This window comes from Miscanthus floridulus, chromosome 16 (assembly GCF_019320115.1).
Source record: "Miscanthus floridulus cultivar M001 chromosome 16, ASM1932011v1, whole genome shotgun sequence".
NCBI classification, from domain to species: domain Eukaryota; kingdom Viridiplantae; phylum Streptophyta; class Magnoliopsida; order Poales; family Poaceae; genus Miscanthus; species Miscanthus floridulus.
The window spans coordinates 87,078,845-87,097,637 of record NC_089595.1 but is presented as its reverse complement, the minus strand read 5'-3'; the positions used below and the strand labels follow the sequence as shown (position 1 = coordinate 87,097,637).

The 18,793-nt window shown below is 46.5% G+C and overlaps 1 protein-coding gene across 2 annotated transcripts; it reads right to left on the bottom strand.

Moving 5' to 3' along the window:
• Positions 1 to 512: 512 nt before the first annotated feature.
• LOC136512923 (bZIP transcription factor 12-like) lies at positions 513 to 8,249 on the bottom strand. Of its 2 annotated transcripts, XM_066506931.1 has the most exons (4): positions 7,219 to 8,230; positions 7,026 to 7,097; positions 6,041 to 6,070; positions 513 to 873 (listed from the first exon to the last, which is right to left on the bottom strand). In XM_066506931.1, exons 1-4 carry the CDS (start codon positions 7,834 to 7,836, stop codon positions 796 to 798), a joined length of 798 nt encoding a protein of 265 aa, XP_066363028.1. In that variant the 5' UTR covers positions 7,837 to 8,230; the 3' UTR covers positions 513 to 795. The 2 variants fall into 2 exon arrangements, 1 of the variants encoding a protein (XP_066363028.1); XR_010773254.1 differs by lacking the exon at positions 513 to 873 and having other exon boundaries at positions 6,049 to 6,070; positions 7,026 to 7,139; positions 7,219 to 8,249.
• Positions 8,250 to 18,793: the final 10,544 nt, after the last annotated feature.

Here is an 18,793-nt window from a genome sequence, read left to right as displayed (position 1 = left end):
TATTAGTTCATTAGTTGTCTCAATTTCCAAATCCAAACATAGGACTTTCAACCGGAACGATGTTGTAGGGCCAGAGAGGTGGACATTAGTGTGGGGAGCCTGCAGAGAGGCAGGTAGTGGTGCCAGAAAGCGGTTTGCGACGCTAGGTGACTATGTGGGGCGGGGCAAGGAGGGATCTAAGCACGAGCGATGAGAGAGAGATAGAGTTACGGTGATCCGGTGCATTATCTTCATCAATAATCTAAAAATGATATTGGACCACCCCATTGTTTTCTTATTGGGAGAGTTGTATTCGGAAGCTATTAAAGATACTCTTATGCAATATTAAGGGACTGTTTGGGACTGCTCCACAAACTCCACATAAACCTAAAGTTCCTAGAGCATCCTTTTAAGTGCTCTCAACTCTAGCTTTTTTCCTGAAGCTGAGTTGTGTGGAGCTGAACCTGTTTAGCTGAAAAACGTGGCGCGGAGAAATCCCAAACACGTTCTAAACAAACAGCTTGGATCAGATATTGGGATATGTCAAAATAGATGCCTTTGTAATTAGAATACTTTGATCCACCGTTCAAGCAAACCTTATTGTTCTTGTTTATACAACACTCAGCCGCATTCACAAGGAAACATCAGGCTGACAACGGATCAATTTTGAATGGCGTGACTTCTTGATCACGCACAATCACCTAATGTTTTCCACTATTCCTAAATAGCTGTCAAAGAAAACTAGGAGAAACAGTCTAAAAGGGGAAAAAAAACTTGTAACTTCTAAGAGAACAACATCAGGGCTCAGTGTCATTTCTACCATTGCATGGAATTGGTTCTTCTAAGATCTTGTGATGACTTTTTCCTGATGACTGGAACTACCCTTTCAATTAGCTGCACAAACAGATTAACTTCTTTAATGAATGACAAAAGAACAGCAACTGTTGCATGTTTGAATTTGCAGAGTACTCAACTAACCATAGCAATAGATTTGAGAAAATCATGATAGTATAGACATGGAGAAAATCAGACTGACAAGCAATATAATGCTGTGAGATAATTATCAGTAACAGATTAAGCCAGTGGCAGAACTTATTAATATAGCATCAGATGAAAACGTATAACTAGTAGGCATACACTCTTCAGAATTCAGATTACAATCAAAGATGGAAAAAGAAAGTTTCTTTCCAGGCATTGCAAGTAAATGAGCTAATTAAATTTCTCCCAAAAAAGGAGATTTTTGCCCCAAAAAATGGAATTTTGAGATTACAAATGTAACACCCTAGGTGTTAGGCATGCATAATTGCACTTGCATTTGCATGAGCATAAGCATCATGCATTCATATATGAGCATTTACATGTGCAACATACAATTGAAACATGTAAAACATGCCTTGTTATTCTATGTTTCCAATATGTGTATGCTTATGACCATGTGTGATTAAGTGCAAGTGGTCGATGTTGATCACTAAAACACCTTAACTATGCTTAGGATGCAATTTGGAACAATGTTCATGTTGATGACATTGCATAATTAAGCTCCTAGATCTGTGTTTGACTAGGATTCTCTCTAGAGCACTTTTGTTTGACCTATTAAAAAGTCTAGCTTAGAGTGTTTGCATGGCTGTGCACCCTTAAGCAAAGTTGTAGCATTTATGAGGACAAAAGTTGTTTAATGACCTTGAGCTAGAAATGTGCACAACATGCTCAAAAGTGGCCCACAAGCCTGATTTGGGGGCTGTTTTGGACCTAGTCATTTTGGCTGTGTTGGAGCCGTTCCAGTTTCCTTTTACTCCTCTTTGGAGCTTTGTCATTTGAAAACCAGCCGAATCAGTTCAGGCTCTTTTAACCAAAGTTGTAGTACTCACTTAGGTCTACACAATGGTGAAATTGGTTGATCACGAAGTGTCACGGTTTAGGAGTTAGGAGGGGGTGAAGATGCTCTGTAAGGCACCTGATGGTGGTCTGATGGCCATCTCGGTCTGGCCATCGTGGACCGACCGGGCGCACGCCGCGCGCGCCAAGTGGCGTCCGTACGCTGGTGCCGGGCCCACCGGTCAGGCCGGAGGGGCAACTAAGCCGCCGCAACGCGCTTGCTGCCCTCGTTCGCTTCATCCGCATCGCCTCGCGCGAGCCGCAGCGACAACATCGTCGTCGCCATAAGCTCCGCCACCGCACCATTGCCGCCTCTAGCTAGCCAACAACTTCGCCATCCTAGTCTCTACATCCTCGACCTAGTTGCAGGGCCAGGCAAGCCACGGTGAGGGCAAATTCGACGTTCTTGTCCTCACCGGAGTCATAGTCACCACCACGGCGAGCTCGCTGCTGCTCTGCTCCCTTGCTCTTTCTCCTTTCTTCTTCACGTTAGCACTAGCTCCGGGTGTAACCTAGCCTAGGGGGTGACCCTACGGCGAACCGTAGTTTCGCCTGAGTAGAACACGACGGCTAGCATCGCCGCGCTCTCGCCGCCGCACCGCCACACACGCGGACGAACCCCGCCGACGCTTCCTACCAAACCCTAGGTAGCCTCGGTAGGTCCACGTGGTCACCACGGAACCCTAGCGCCCCTCGCAGGGCCTTGCCGTGGCCGAAGACGACCGATGCACCTCCGCGCAGCGCCGCCGTGCCGCCATGGCCAGCGACGAGCCCTCTCCGGTACGTCCGCGCTTCAACATTCTACACCAATCGACGCGGGAGGATGAGGATCACGATGGTGGGGTCGGTTTCGCCGGAAAGCTCACCGTCGGTGAGCTAGTGTCGGTCAAACCTCCTCCCCAGTCTCTGTTCGGCTGACGGGTGGGACTGTTGACCTGTGGGGCCCAGCTATCAGCGGTATAAGGTATAGGGTTTTAGTTTAATTAAATCACGAATTTCTACAAAATTGTAAAATTCATATCTTGAGTTTTAGGAGTCCAAATTGAGTGGTTCAAATTGGGTTGTGCTCCTGGCGATGTCTAGTTTTTATTAAAAATACAAAATGTGCCATGTTCCGCAGTAAATTATTTATTGGCTATTTATCTTGTTTATTCCGTAATAAACTTGGAAAATTCATAACTTGAGTTTGGTGCATGTGAGAAATGTGATTCCACTTGGGTTGGTCTTGTATTCATATGTGTTGCCTAGGAAAAATGCTAGAGTTGCAGTGCTCTTACTGGAAATAGGACTTTGAGGTTTATTCTATTTAAATGTTTTTATAATCACTGCTGGCTTTGTCATTTTTGTATAGGATGTTATACATGTTCAAATGCTATAAAATTTGTACAGTAGCCTATTGGGGCCATGTATAATCTACTGTAATTTTTGTGGAATTTATTGTACACTTTTGCTATATGTTTATTTTTTCACCTAATTATCTAAATAAATTAATAAATACATGAAAAGAATTTATTTAGGGTTGACCACTATGTTTTCTAGTGTTCTTTCGATGTATGCTAACTATTGGTAAAATTAGTAGTGCTCAAAGTACCATTTTTGTATGTAGTGAAATATTATTTTCCCTAAAATTCACTTATAGTGACTTTTCTGGACAGATTCTTGAGTTAAGCAAATTACATGGTGAAGGTGATGTTTGCTAGGAATCTTGTGTTAAATTTTCATGGCATTTAGCCAAATGGTTTGTGAGTTGTGACTGTTCAAAGTTGGTCTTCAGAACTAGTTGTTCTCTGGAATTTCTGGACCAGATTTGAGAAATGTGATTGTTTGACCCTATTAACTTGGGAATCATGCGTAGATGATTAAAGATTGAATTGTAGCTAACTTCGTAAGCTTTCGATATTGTCTTCTTGCATGTCTTTTGAGTCGGCATAACTCCAGTTATGAAGTAAACTAGCAGCTATTGTCTGCAGCCCTGAATCTGTTGAATGCAGTGAATGACTCGATTGCTTTATATGAGTTGATGTGATGATTTAGATGCTTAGGCTGATTAAGATAAGTTGTCAGTTGCAGGTGCTAGACCTCTTACTGAAGATGAACAACTTTATCTTAGGTTGTTAGAGCTTGGTGAGTGTGTAGTTCTTGTTTTCAAGAAGAGATATGCACCTACTCAGTAAAATAAATGTTAATCTTGTATCATCATGTCATTCATATGTCCATCTATACATGGCTATACATGTCATCATCACCTTTCATCTCTTTTGCATTCATGACTCTCATGCTGTGTATATACATGCAATAGGTGTTTCGGAGGGAGTCACTATTCTGAAATTCGAACAAGAACTTTCGGAGGAGCAGCAACAAGTTCAAGAGCAGGAGGTGCATGCCCCAGAAGGAGGAGTCAACGAAGAAGAACTGCTTGAGTGCCCAAATCACCAACCTTCCTCTTTTCTGAAAGGCAAGCCCCGGAGCATTCTAAGTCTCCTATGTTTTAAAAATGTCACTTTGAGTATCTTTATATTTTGATGCATTAAGTTATAGGAATTGGATGCAAACACGTGTTGCATATCTATCTCTTCCTTGTCTAGTAAATGTACCATGAATCCTATTTAGGTCCAGGAGTGAATCAATGCTTAGTCATGCTTAGACCGGTAAAGTCAAGTGATTTCCTGTCACCTGCAAGATAGGATGATATCTGGTCGTGTCACGGTTGGCTATATTTGCTATTGTGAAAATAACCATGTGTTAATAATGAATGAAGACCGGGCGGGATGTCGATAGAGAAGCAACAAGACATGGAGGTCTTAGGTGTGGATCTATCCCCGTCTGCGTCGGTTAAGAACCGATTCGCTGTACGTCATCATGTCATGTTGAACGCATGCCTATCACTTAGTTGGCTGGATAACTCGTTCCGACTGCGAAACCGAGTAGCTCAACTCAGGCCGAAAGCCGAGAAGTGAAAGTGCGCACTCTGGTGGTAGTAATGATGTGCAGGGAGCCATTGGCGTAAGTCCAAGGGCAGATTGACGTCCTGGCAGAGTGGACTCCCTGAGAGTGCGGCGCTGCTCGGGCCCACGACTTTAGTTCCTGAGCTGTACCAAAGGTGACCCGAGGCAACCCCTGATCAGGTTACTTGGGTGTGTGTTAGGAATAATTCTCCAATTGGGTAGGAATCGATTCGAGTCGCCGTCTCTCCCGGATAGTGAGAATTTGACTAAGCAGCGGCAACGTAGAAACACCTAATTGAATTTGATGGTTATAATGATGATGATGATGTTACAACGTTATGCCGAATATGGTTACTAATGTGTGGATCCTAATCAAGTGCTTACTTTAGTACATGTGCTAATCTAGATGACAAGTTTAATATTAGTAACTTGTTGCTTAACTCAAAAGTTTAATTATGCTCTTGTATCATTAAAGCTTTTATGCAAAATGGTTGTCAAGCGAGATCCACCGATAAATCCTTGCATACTCCTTGGTGTCATTTATTTTTGGTTTACGACGGGTAAGTTTAGCTGAGTACATTTTTATACTCAGAGTTCATTCCCTCTTGTTGCAGATGACGTGCTTTATAACAGTTACTGCAAGTATTGTCTTCACCCTGTTGGTGAAGAAGACTAGATCATAGGCATGATCTCCTATGTTATCTTATCATGATGCTTTTGCTGGATATGACTATGGAACTGGCTTGTATTTGAACTAAATGTGTGTGAGGGTTTCCAACTATTTTGCTTCCGCTATTTGTGAATTTGTGTTGTAATAACTATGTGAACTCCGATGTACGCGAGATACTTGTGAACTACTTATGAAATGGATGTAACATGTGGCTTTATGTTGAATCATGTACGATCTTGATTGTATGCGAGTTGGTTTGAAATTCTTCGTGATTTTATCGGACTACAGGGTTTATATGGGTTCAAGTATGACGGTTTGATCACTACAGTGATTACTTTTGCACTTGTGCTCTTATAAATTGGTCGGTTCTGTTACAACAAAAAACTAAAATTTGCTACGGTGCATGAAAATTGAAAAGTGATGCCGAAAATTTGTTTCACTGAAATCATCCGGAAGCATAACACAAGTTCAAGTTCAGAAACACATGTTAATTTGACTGCCAAAAGCATATCAAAGCAATTACCTAAGGCTAAACATGATTTCAAGCAATTATATTGATAACAAAGCTTACCTCCTTACGTCTCTTTTGGCGTCGGTCCTCCTGGAAAATAATAATGGTAAGATAAGATGAATTGAAGGGTGGACCTTATAACCCAAAGTGTGAGACATGAACATATAGATAACCAATGTTTCTCATGCCTCTAAATATATTTCCCCCTATTTTGTATTCTGTTAATCTAATTCATTTAACAACAGACTTCTGCACAAATCCTCTATAAGTAATCCATACATGTAACAAAAAAAACCCTAGACTAGGATAAATGATTTAATGAACAAGGATATCTGATTACATGACAACACAAAAGGAGATCAATTTTCAGACAGTGAAATGCGCTGCGGGTCCATAAACTTTTTTCACAATCTCATTTAGGTACATGAAGTCTCATCCAGATCCTCTAAGTTTTCAAGTGGTTCGTACAATGTGTGAATTCAGGTCCAAGATTGAACAATGAACTACTATAGAAGTTAAAAGGATCGAGATGATCATTTTGAGAATTCATAGACCTAGATGAGAATACAGAAAAAATTGAAGGACCCGCTGTGCATTTAACTCTTAGATATTTCGCCCAGCAAATGTATGACAGTTAGACTCAGTTCTTCAATGGTAAAATGCCCATATTTTTTTCATTTCTAAATAAAGCCTCTGAATGTAATGGTAAAAGGTTCACTGCTGTTATGATACAACCACACTTTCACATAAAAAATTAAGAGGGAGGGAGATTTATTTCGTAATAAATCTTGTTCCCATTCCCTTTGGGGTGATCATGTGCCTGATATTATTATCTGTCATTTCCTCCCAACCCCAACTATCACAGCTGCACAGTGAGCTACTGAGCACCTACGATTCGTGGAATCACCAGCTGGGCAGTTACACAGTGCTTGTACTATGAAATGTTCTGGAAACAAGATGTGGCCCGGGGGCCGGGCATGCTCGAAAGCTAGGTCACCCAACACGTCACAACACCATTTCCTGAGTGCAGAACCAAGAATAATACCTGCTCCTTTAACAGTTCTGCTTGCTCCTCCTCCAGCTGCGTAACCTGCGATTCCAGCTCCGCGACATACGCCTACATATGGGACCAACCGAAAGCATCAAAATCAACCCAAGTCTGCACAGAGAACAGCTCAAAATTACGCAAGAATGAATCAAGTTCTGCGCACCACCGACACATTTCAACTTTTAATTACCTGTTTCCTGTCCCTGGACCTCGCCGCGGATTCTCGGTTCTTGATCATGCGCTTCTGCCGCTGCATCACGGCGCGGTCCACGGGATCCAGAAGCGCCCGCTTCCTGCTTCCCCTCCCGCCGCCTACTCCTACTGCCCCCGCCGCATCTCCGTCAGCGTCAGGGAACCCCAGCGCCATGTTCCCATCCATCACCGCCGCCCTGGCGCAGGAATCCCTGGCGAGAAAATCCTCCAGCGTCATCTCCGCGGCGCCGCTGCCGCCGCCACTGGCCCCGCCGGTGCCGGAGCAGGCGGCGGGAGGGGGAGGGAGGAGGACGGGCGCGGAGAGCCCTCCGGCGGCGGAGATCTCGTTCCACACCTCCTCCGACGTCCGCCGGGCCGCAGCAGCCTCCGGGAGCGCCGCCGCCGGGGAGGGCTCCGCCGGTCCGCCGACGCCGCCGGCGGCGGCGGCGTTGACGGCCTCGGGGCCGTAGATGTTGCGGATGATGTCGTCCATGTTCATGGATCCGATGCCGCTGCTGCTCCTGAATCGCGCGAGGTCCGAGGACGAGCCGGCGCCTGCGCCGGCGTGCGCTTGCTGCGGCGGGGACGACGACGCCATCACCCGCGACGACGCCATGCGCCGGGGCGCGCGGCCGGCCCACACGGCCCAGCGGGGGGAGGCGAAAAGGGAGGGAGAAAAAAAAACTCACAGACAATCCGCCGGCAAGGAGGTCGGGTGAGGGTCGGGTCGGCTCTCGCTTTCCGCTCGCTCTTGTGCGTATTGCGTGCTGCGCTGTTTTATCGTCTTGCGCGGTGTTCCGTTGCCTCTTTCTTGTCCCGGGAGGACCGGAGGAGGGAGGGGCGGGCAGCCGGGGAAAGCTGTGACGAGAGAGCGGTCTGCGTCCGCCTCGGCGGCTGGAGGGGCGAGACGAGGGGAACCGAGCGACAGAGAGAGAGAGAGAGAGAGAGAGAGAGAGAGGCGACGGCGACTGAGTCTGCTGAGAGCCTGGAGAAAGATTTCCTGGTGGATCGGTGCATGCGCACCGCTGCCGCGGTCTGTGCTTTTGCGGCTTTCTGCGTGTCCTCTGTACTAGACGGCCGTCGAAATACTGTCCAGTGAACTGTGAACTGCCCCCGTTCGTGATACTCTATATCTGATACTGACACGATGGGTGGTGAGCGACGGTCAAGAGCCAAGCGGCATTGCATTCCGGCACATATCCCCCGAGAAAAGCCGGCATTCGCGCACACTCGCGGGCGCAGCTGCGGTGCCCGGCTCAGCGCGGCGGAGATGGAGGGCAACGCCGCCGGAGCTGACGGAGGAGGAGGAGGAGGAGGAGGCGGAGAGCGGTCTAGCTTCGTGATCGGACTCATCGAGAACCGCGCCAAGGAGGTTAGTAACGCTCTAAAGCCCCCTCCGCATTTCCCCGGTTGCTCGATCAATCCGCGCGAATTGGGTTGATTCCTCTCGTGACCCCGTTATCCTCCGCCCGGTGCCCTCCGTGTTCGTCATTCGCTTTTTAGTACAAAAGTTTTATCGTCTCGTAGCAACGTACGGACACATCATGTACTGTACACCTAAAAATAGCAACGCCTTTCCGTCCAACCTCCGTGGTGCGCGCGCCCTCTGTGATGTCTACCAGGCTTCGTCGTCCAGTTCGGTCCCCCTAACAGAATTGGAGATTTTCATGTACTCTGGTAGTTAGGCATGCATGCCTACATCTTGATCTTGGTGAAAATAAACCCTTTAATTTTTTTTCTTCAACAATATAATGGCGAAAATAAACCTGGTCTAGATATGTATAATATACGAGCTTCAGTGTCTGAAACTTGTGAAGAATACTGCTAGCTACTGCAGCTGCTATATGCTAGTCCCCTAAAATTTACTTCTTGTCCTATTAAATATTTGATACATATATTAAGTATTAAATATAGACTAAAAAATAACTAATTGCATAGTTTACGACTAATTTGCAAGACGAATTTTTTAAGTCTAATTAGCCTATGATTTGACAACGTGGTGCTACAGTAACACATGTGTTAGTGATAGATTAATTAGGCTTAATAAATTCGTCTCGCGGATTACTGATGGATTTTATAATTTATTTTTTTATTAGTAATTGAACACTCCGTACGACAAACCAGGAGCGATTCCTCGTGTCTCCTCCGCCGGTAGGTTCTCACTTCTCAGGCTGTGGTTCAGCTTGATCGCCGGCGCATCAGATGAAAGACTGCCGCGCACATTTATCAAGCAACCAACGTGGGCACGTACAGTACGGGTGACCAGACAGACAGGTTCAGTACATACAGGGGCGCAGGTTTTCAGCCTATTACAGAGTGACGAAGGGTGCGTGGTTGTACCCCTTAACTCGCCACGTCAAAAGTTCAGCAATTTTGGCCGCTGCTTGTTGCCGTGTAAACTTTTTGATCGACACCGCTGTCGTTCTGCTTCTCTGGCTTGTCATTTTGTCTATGGCGAAGGTGTGGCGTGTCACGGCCATTCCTCCCCACCCCCAATCGCCGAATCTACAGCATGGCTAGCCACGCCGTGGAACAACACAAGAAGAGAGACAGATGTAGGTAGAAATTATTTATTAATGATAGCCTATGTTGGATTTTAATTAAACTTGATCTATTTTAATACAATTAAATTCATATATATACTAACGTCCATATTAAATGTTTAGGTGCATTAAAATTTTAATTATGTGTGAAATTTTGACTAAATTATGACTCAACCTAAACAGATACGAGTAACTTTTATGTGCACGTATTGTGAGGAAAAAAAAGGTGGGCCACATGGGAGCACTCAAGCTTGGTGTGAGCGTGACGTGTACGGACCCAACCCACTACGACATGGTGCGGGTGGGCTGGTTTTGCAACTCGGGCAAATTGATGGAGCCTCAATTAAATGTTTGTTGTGGGCTCATCGAAGGAGACATCACCAGAATGGTTATTGTCTATTACTCAGAGTAATGCATGCGAGTACTCCACGCGTGTTTATTGTCTGTCACTCGCAGTAACGCTTGTGATTATTTCATCGCGATAATTACTCTTCTGATTGTCTGTCACTCGCAATAACGTCTGTGAATACTCTGCCGCGCTGATTACTCTTTTGATTGTTCATCACTGGTAGTAACGTCTGTGTGAAGTGTGATTACCCCACCATGCCGATTGCTCTTTCTATAACATCACATCCGTCCAGGTCCTTCCCTGTCCGTTCTGGCGCATAAGGAGGAGGTGCCTCCCTTTTTTTGTCTCGTGTGAATCGCAATCCACTGGGCCACTTCACATTCTCTAGGATGGAAATATTGTTTTTGCGGGGCAGGTTTGATTCCTCCCCCCATGATTTTGCGGAATTGGGGCCTAAAACAGTTTTTGGTGTGGAGCGGATTCTAAATTTTCTCCTTGGATTCCCTATGGAGCCTCGAAGTATCACTACAAACATGAGTAGTCCATCTAACAAACCCTAGTATAAATGGTCCTTAGCTCCTCCTATGCCATGTCTATGCTTGTCACCCGTTAGCCTTAACTTCTCCTGGTTCCTTGATCGAAGCCAGGTCATGTGTCCATATCCTCCTCCTCCGCAACCTCTCATCTTCCAACGTCGTTATAGTGCTTGGCGTGGAACTTTGCCAACTCGCTCTTCCGTGGTGCCCCACGCCCAGAGCCCTCCCTCGACCCTGATGTGAAGTGCGGCATAAGAAGATGAGAAATCACATAGTCGCATTGTGTAGCAATGGATTTTGATTTTGGACTGATTGTCGGTGTTTTTGGACCACCGACGAGTAAATTTGTATTTGCGCATCTGGCTCGGATGGTGTGCTTGGAGGACACAGGGGTTTATACTGGTTCGGGTGGAACGTGTAACACCCTCGGTGTTACAATGTACATTTTTTGCTAAAACACTGCATGAGCATCACACTTGTGTGTAAATATGTGTAATATAGGGTATAAATCAAGGTACGACACTTGAAACGTTCATCTGCAACAAGAAACAAATGCTACACTTCATGTCTCTTTATATCGTTTAGGGTTCTAAGTGAATTTTTATCGAACAAAAATGGTATAGAACCCTTATGTGAAACTTTGATAAAGTTCGTAGTACGAACTTCGTAGGCGACGATGAAATACGTACGATCGAGGACTGGGGTTCGCTAGCTAGTGTATCAAGTAGCTCGGGAATGGAATTCGACGCGAAACCATTTGAAGCTTCGTCAATTCTCGTAAGTCTGAAAATGGGTCGACGAAGCTAGGTTCGGCAATTTTTATGGGCGAAACGGGTTAAGTAGTGGCATGATCTTAGGGTTTGTTTTAGAAGCATGATGCACCATCTCTAACATAAAATAGCTAGTTTAGCTACGAGATCATCGGGTAGGATTTGTTTTAAACAGCGTTAAAAAGCAGTGCATGTCACATTTTGAACGGAGCCAGCGCTGGCCGCGGTCACCCTGCTCGGCACTAGGCGTTGCCGTGCCGGCCTGCCAGCGTGCACGCACGCCCGTGCGCGTGGCTCCGCGCTTCTGGCCATAGCCAGCTGCTACTGCAGCCCTGGCGCACGCATTCACACGCACTGCATCGGTGGGCCTGGTTGCTTCTGCCCACCGTCGCGTTCGCCTGCGCCTTCTGCTCGCTGCCGCCCCGTCGAACTGGTGTCGCCGCTCGCCAGGCGCGCTCACGTGCACCCCCCTGCACGACCACTATTGCCGTTGACGCCTCATGGCTGCACGCGCATGGGACTGCTGCCAAACTTCGCCATCACGTCCATGTCCGCTACCACACTACGCCGCTGTCTTCCCTAACCTGCCATCCTCTACGACGCTCAGTGCCGAGCCGCCGTCGGCTTGTGTGCTAGGCAGTGGGACCAACGTCTTGTGCACGCCTCGCTGTTTCCCATCGCCGTGCGCGCTTATGCTTTGCGTTGATGGCCACGATAGCGCCGAGCCAAGTCGTGCCTAACTTCCCTATTCCTCAGTCGCCATGTCGCCGGGACCGCTCTTCCGAATTCACCGTAGTGGAGTCACCGCATCCTTCCTCGGCTCTGCTATGTAGCCAGCAACCCAACCGACCCCACCATGCAGCGAACCTCGCCTTGTCGTGCTCCAATTTGGAGTTGCCGCTCCACCGGGTCCTTAAGACCAGGTTGGCGTGCGCCGTCGGCCAGCCGCTTATCCAGAGCATCTCATGGCAATTCCTTGCACCACCAGCATCATCTCCACCTGCTAAGCACCCTGCGCACCTCGACCGAAGCGCTACCACAGCCTAGCTTTCCCTGACGCGGCCATGCCATCGCCGTGCTCCGTCGTACCGTCCGTGCACACGCGGCTAGCTCGGCTCGGGCCATCTCCGATCGAACCGCCACCTCGGTGAGTTCCGTGGTGAGTCCCTTGAGCTTACTGGCTAGACCTATTCCTCTAGCTTTATTGTGACTCATCGGAACATTGCCGTCGTGGTTGTAGGATCTCCGCCGCCGTGGTACGACCTCGCTGCAGCGTCCCCGCTCGTGTTTCCTTCGCCCAGTGCTTCGCGTTCACTCCTAGGTAAGGGTCAGCTTTGTAGTTAGGGCGGGGAAGGTCTAATGTGGCCGGCGTAGCCGCCGGTGCCAGCGCCGCCACGCTGGAGAGCGCGCGCGAGTGTCGGGGGTGTCGCTGTGTGAAGGTAGGAGTTTCCGAGGGTGTCGCTGTAAGATAGTAGACTGGCAGAATAGTGCGCTTAGCGCCCGTTTGATTACGGAGTAGTCCAAGGGCGTTTCTGCATATTGACCGGCGCGCGCAGGCCCTCCCCGCCGCGGGCCACCGTCGTCCGGCTAGGCCGTGCCCCCACATGGGCCGCGCTATGCATGCGCATGTTGCGCCATGTTGGGCCAAGCCGCTCGCTTTGGGCTACGAGATAGAAATCAGTTTTCATTTTCCTAGTAAATTCGTGAATGTTTATTCAATATTAGTCGAGCTGAACTTTGATAAATTATAGTAAATCTTGTAGATGTCCAAAAATAGTAAGACCAAGTTTGTTAGGTTCACAAAAATACCATCTACATGTTAGTGTAGTTAGATTACAGTTATCTATGACAATGGTGGGTTCATAAATTCAAACTAGAGAGCTTAGTATTATGTAGATTAATATTTATAGGAATTTTTGTGGCAAATTGGTGATAGATATAGCTATGAGATTTTTACAGTAGGTTCATTAGATTATTATGTACTTGCTGTAAATTTTGTAGCCCTAGAGTAGGTTGATAAATAGAGTAGCTATTATCCTTGTTTTATCATATATAGAGTAAATCAATATTAGGAGTAAGAATATCGTTAGTTGCCATGGTAAGGTATGTCATGCTTCATACTTGTTAGTGGTAACAGTAGGTAGCTTAGCACTTTAGTTGGTAGAACTCACTTAGTAGTTTGATAGATGTATTCTTATTTTAAGAGTTGCTGTTGCCGTAATACTAAGTGTTGCATCATCATTTCATGCATATAGATCATGAGTTGGTAGAATTTGTGCCGGTGGACGAACAAGGATTACAAGGAGGTCATCGAGGAGTACGAGGAGGAGATCCTCATGCAGGAGGGAGCCTCAGAGCCTTTTGGAGCTGACTTTGCTGACCCGTCGCCTACCCAAGGCAAGCCCCGGTGCATAACCCATATTTTACTGATCACTGAATCTATATATATATATATATATAATGTGCATTTAAGTACAGGCATTTTTTGAAAACTACATGCATAAATATATCTACCTGAGTCCTGCTAGTATAAGTCGAATAGTTGCTATGCTCAGAATATCGGTAGCGTGAGTAACATGTCGTTACTCGCAAATAGGTGACAAATATGATCACTTATGATAAAATGGTGGAAAGAAAAATGGTGACCGGGTAGGGATATGGTTGGGTACTGGTGGGTGTAAGGGGTTGTGTCCTGCGGCCAACAGGGCATAGCTCGATTATACTTTTTCCCTGTCTGTGTCAATTAAGGACCTGTCATTGCATAAGTCTCGAGGCAAGTCACAGATCTATTATCCCGAGCACATACTTGGGTATGGGCGTAGGGAAGACTTGTTGCTCTCTTGTCGTGGATCCGGCTCTTTTCGGACCGACTGATTGGAGGCGGGGATGGTGGAGGTCCTTGCACCGCACTAAGTCCAGGACTCAGGAGTGGGGGCTTAGAGTCCAAGTTTGGACGGGGACCTGGACACCCAGGACTAGAAGGGTGATGGGTTAGTCCTGTTTGTGCCTAGGGTACAAGTGGGGCGTGTGTTTTTAGGGTACCTAGCTGGGGGCATTGATTCGTGAATCGTCGAGTAATCCGGTACTGACTTGTTTTTGGGTCTAGCACCGTAGTAAGGACTGAAAGATGGAAGGTGATGAAATGGAAACTGATTGCTCAACTCTTGCTTGAAAATAGAACAGGTGCTTATATAGACTGGATAGATAATGACTTAATACGGCTGATAATAATAACATAAATAAGGACTCACTATTAGTATTGCTTTCTACCAAAAGAAACCAGCAAACCATAAAGCTTATCATATCCCTTGGAGTCGGGAAATTATTCCCACTAGTCGGATAAGTCTTGCGAGTATATTGTGTACTCATGGTTTATTTACCCCTATTGCAGGTGATGCATGAGAAGTAACGTTGTGTGGAGGATTCTTCTGGTGGGCTCAGACGGATCCTCATTCTTATCGCTAGATGTTTATTTTAAATTCCGTTGTTTATCATTCCGTACTCTGACATTTGGTAATGTAATAATATAATATTTTTAAGAAACTCTGATGTATGAAATGGACAAGTATTGTAACTCGTTCTCATTATTAGATCCTTGGGAAAAATGTGGATCTTTGGGTTCTCCCTTGGGGTGTGCCCGACGGAATACCGCCCGCTGTAGCCCGCCTTTCGGGGTGCTTAGTGTCTGGTGGAAGACGAGCACCTCCATAAGCGTGTTATTTCGGGTGGTTCTGCCACTAGTTGGTACTAGAGCCAATAATGGTTACGAGTTTCATCACTCTTTTTCAAAACCTAAAAATTTGACCAACAAAATTTTTATGAAAAGTAGGATGCGGTTAAATTATGTAAATAACTATCAACCCTAGCAATATGGTCTATCTAGGATAGCGGCACTGGTTTTATCTAATCGATTTTCTGCAGATACACTGACTTACGTTGCGTAAGAAATCGCCTAGCATACAGAAAAGTGAGTGTGCGATGTGCCAAAAGTTTTGCGGATGCCGCTATATTCTAGCTTGAGTGAACGTATACGACGATACATGCATCATGATAATGGCATCTTGTTTAAACTAAAATCCCCCTACACGTATAATTGGATTAGTAAATTGATAGGCTTAACTAAAAGTATGCTTTAATAAGTGTGCTACCATTTCTCTAATCCTTTGCTTTGGACCGGGAAGGTTGTTCTAAATGGATGGTTCCTATCTCTTACAGATGAATCTAAGGTCCAGGACGTGGGAGCACCAGTGATAGGGCGGCTCACAGTCTTGGCGAGGGCCAAGGCGAGAGTGGCTGAGCCAATGAGCACGGTAGTGGGGGGAGTCAGGAGGCTCCACTTTAGGCTCCTCATCCTTTTTCCGCCGCCGCCACCACCACCACCAATGACTCACGCCGAGATGATGGCAGAACTGATGGCTGCTCGCCACTGAGTTAGCCCAGTGCCATGGAGCTTATGGCACAAGCTATTGCTGGCTTCGCCCGTGGAGGCCACAGGGGAAATGGTGGGAATGGGGGTGGTGCCCGCCGTCCTGAGGGACCCTCCTCTTACCAGGATTTCCTCAAGACCCACCTGCCCACTTTCACACCGACAGATGAGACCCTAGATGCAGAGCACTGGCTTCGCATTCTGGAGCAGAAGTTTCTGTTGCTCAATGTGGCCGACGAGCAGAAAGTGCGCTTTGCAGCGCAGCAACTATTGGGGTCCGTGAGTGCATGGTGGGATATCTTCCATGCCATGCAGCAGCTGGATCATCTGACAACCTGGCAGGAGTTCACCACTGCATTCCGATAGTTCTATATTCCTGCTGGTGTCATCAACCGGAAGCTAACTGAGTTCCTGGAGCTACGATAGGGGAGTATGATAGTGATGGACTACGTTAATAAGTTCAATCACTTGTCCCAGTATGCTGGCATTCATGTGGACACTAACAAGAAGAAGAAGGACCGCTTCTTTCGCGGCCTCTCTTATATCCTACAGGAGAAGCTATACACTGCGAACTATCAGACCTTTAGGGCACTGATGAACGTTGCCATCGCCATGGAAGGCTTACAGCGGGATTCCCAGGCAGAGTGGAAGAGGAAGTGGGTGACCACGGGGTCTTCTAGCCACCCTCATACACAAAAGGTACATGTTGTCTGGCAGGGGCCCTATCAATCATCAGGCGGGCCTTCGTTTCAGCAGCCCCAGCAGACTTCTCAGACTTCTTCCACATAGTACCGTTCACCCACTTAGCAGGTGCAGCCCCAGCAACCTTAGGAATAGCAGGTCCCACCTCGCCAAGGGTTTGGAAACAAGCCGGGCGCTTGCTTCAAATGTGGTAAAGATGGCCACTATGCCTGAGCGTTTCCCTAGAACCATCCAGCTCAGTCTGCTCAACCATCGGCGAACTCCCGGCTAGTTAAGCAGACCGTGATCAAGAGGAAGGTGCCAACCAGCCGGTCTAGACAGGTGAATTACACTGATGTTGAGCAAATGTTGCAGTAGGAACCAGGTGATGGCTAGTATGTTTACCATTGATTCCCATCCAGCTTATGTGTTGTTCGATTATGGTGCATCACATTCCTTTATGAGCATGGGATTTGTAGACTAGCACAACTTACCACTTATGGCTATACCAGTATGCCTATAGAATCCGTACTTGTGGGTTCGCAAATAGTTGATCAATACCCTGAACAGACACAGTAAGCTTAGTATTAGCCACCCACACTTACCAGCCTATAGTTCATGGTGATGCTTGGCAAGGCATTGATGCTATTCTTGGAATGAACTGGTTGCGAGTGTATGGGGTAGTCTTGAATTTGAAGCGGAGAAGTGTCGAGTTACTGACTTCCTTCTTCTGAGGATAGGATGTCTTTGCTTGTACCCTAAGATCCTAGTCTTACTTGTTGCTGCCCATGCTGAAGCCTCTCCTGATCTTACCCCCATCCCTGTGGTATGTGAGTTCCTCAGATGTTTTTTCTGAAGATCTTCCTAGGGTTGCCACCTGGACAAAGAGGTGGAATTCTCCATTGAGTTAGAGCCTAGTACTGCTCCTATCTCCTGACGCCCATACTGCATGGCTCCAAGGGAGTTGGCTGAGATGAAGAAGCAGCTGGAAGAGTTGATGGAAAAAGGTTTCATCCATCCTAGTTCTTCACCATGGGGTTGCTCAGCCATTTTTGTGAAAAAGAAGGACAACACTCTATGGATGTGTGTGGATTACCGCCCTCTTAATGCGGTAACAGTTAAGAACAAGTATCCCTTGCCCCACATAGATATTTTGTTCGATCAGCTAGCTGGTGCTAAGGTGTTCTCAAAGATTGACCTCCGTTCAGGCTATCATTAGATCAAGATCAGACCACATGATATACCAAAGATAACTTTTTCTATTAGGTATGGGTTGTATGAGTACCTAGTGATGTCTTTTGATCTCACTAATGCTCCTGCATTCTTCATGTACCTGATGAATTCAGTCTTCATGCCGGAGCTAGATAAGTTTGTGGTAGTATTCATTGATGATATCTTGATATATTCCAACAATGATGAAGAGCATGCCCAACACCTTTGGATAGTACTGGCTCGATTAAGGGAGCACAAGTTGTATGCTAAATTCAGCAAGTGTAAATTTTGGTTAGATCGAGTGCAGTTTTTGGGGCATGTGTTGACACCTAATGGTGTTTTAGTAGATCCCAGCAAGGTGCAAGATGTGTTGGATTGGAAGTCTCCCAAGTCTGTGCATCGGATTTGTCAGTTCCTTGATCTAGCTGGGTACTATCGGCATTTCATCCTAGATTTTTCCAAGATAGCCCAGCCAACGACCAAGCTGCTCCAAAAAGAAGTTAAGTTTACTGGAGTCCAGCCTGTGAAGAAGCCTTCCAAGCTCTGAAGATATTTCTAACCACTGCTCCTGTGTTGGACCAACCAGATATCGATCGACCCTTTGATGTATATTGTGATGCCTCAAAGATGGGGCTGGGGTGTGTGCTTATGCAAGATGGGCGTGTGATAGCTTATGCTTCGTGCCAACTAAAAAGCACGAGGTGAATTACCCCACTCATGACTTAGAGCTGGCTGCGGTGGTCCACGCCCTGAAGATTTGGAGTCACTACCTGTTGGGCAACAAAGTGCATATTTTTATAGATCACAAGAGCCTCAAGTATATTTTCACTCAGTCTGAGCTGAATATAAGGCAAAGTAGATGGTTAGAATTGATAAAGAATTTTAACTTGGAAGTTCATTATCACCTAGGAAAGGCCAATGTAGTGGCTGATGCTTTGAGCCAAAAGTCACACCTGGTTGAGGAAACACCTTTGTCTCTCAACCACGTAGAGGTGTTGGCTCACCTTGCATTGACCTCAGAATTGCTGGAGCAGATTATTCGGGAGCAAAAGGAAG

What these genes read in the sequence shown, in the direction of transcription:
- LOC136512923 (XM_066506931.1), bottom strand. Translation starts at nt 7,836, where the DNA reads ATGGCGTCGTCGCGGGTGATGGCGTCGTCGTCCCCGCCGCAGCAAGCG. An exon ending in GGTCCAGGGACAGGAAACAG is followed by an intron (nt 7,098 to 7,218) that starts GTAATTAAAAGT and finishes TCCCATATGTAG; the next exon opens with GCGTATGTCGCGGAGCTGGA. An exon ending in CAGAACTGTTAAAGGAGCAG is followed by an intron (nt 6,071 to 7,025) that starts GTATTATTCTTG and finishes ATTATTTTCCAG; the next exon opens with GAGGACCGACGCCAAAAGAG.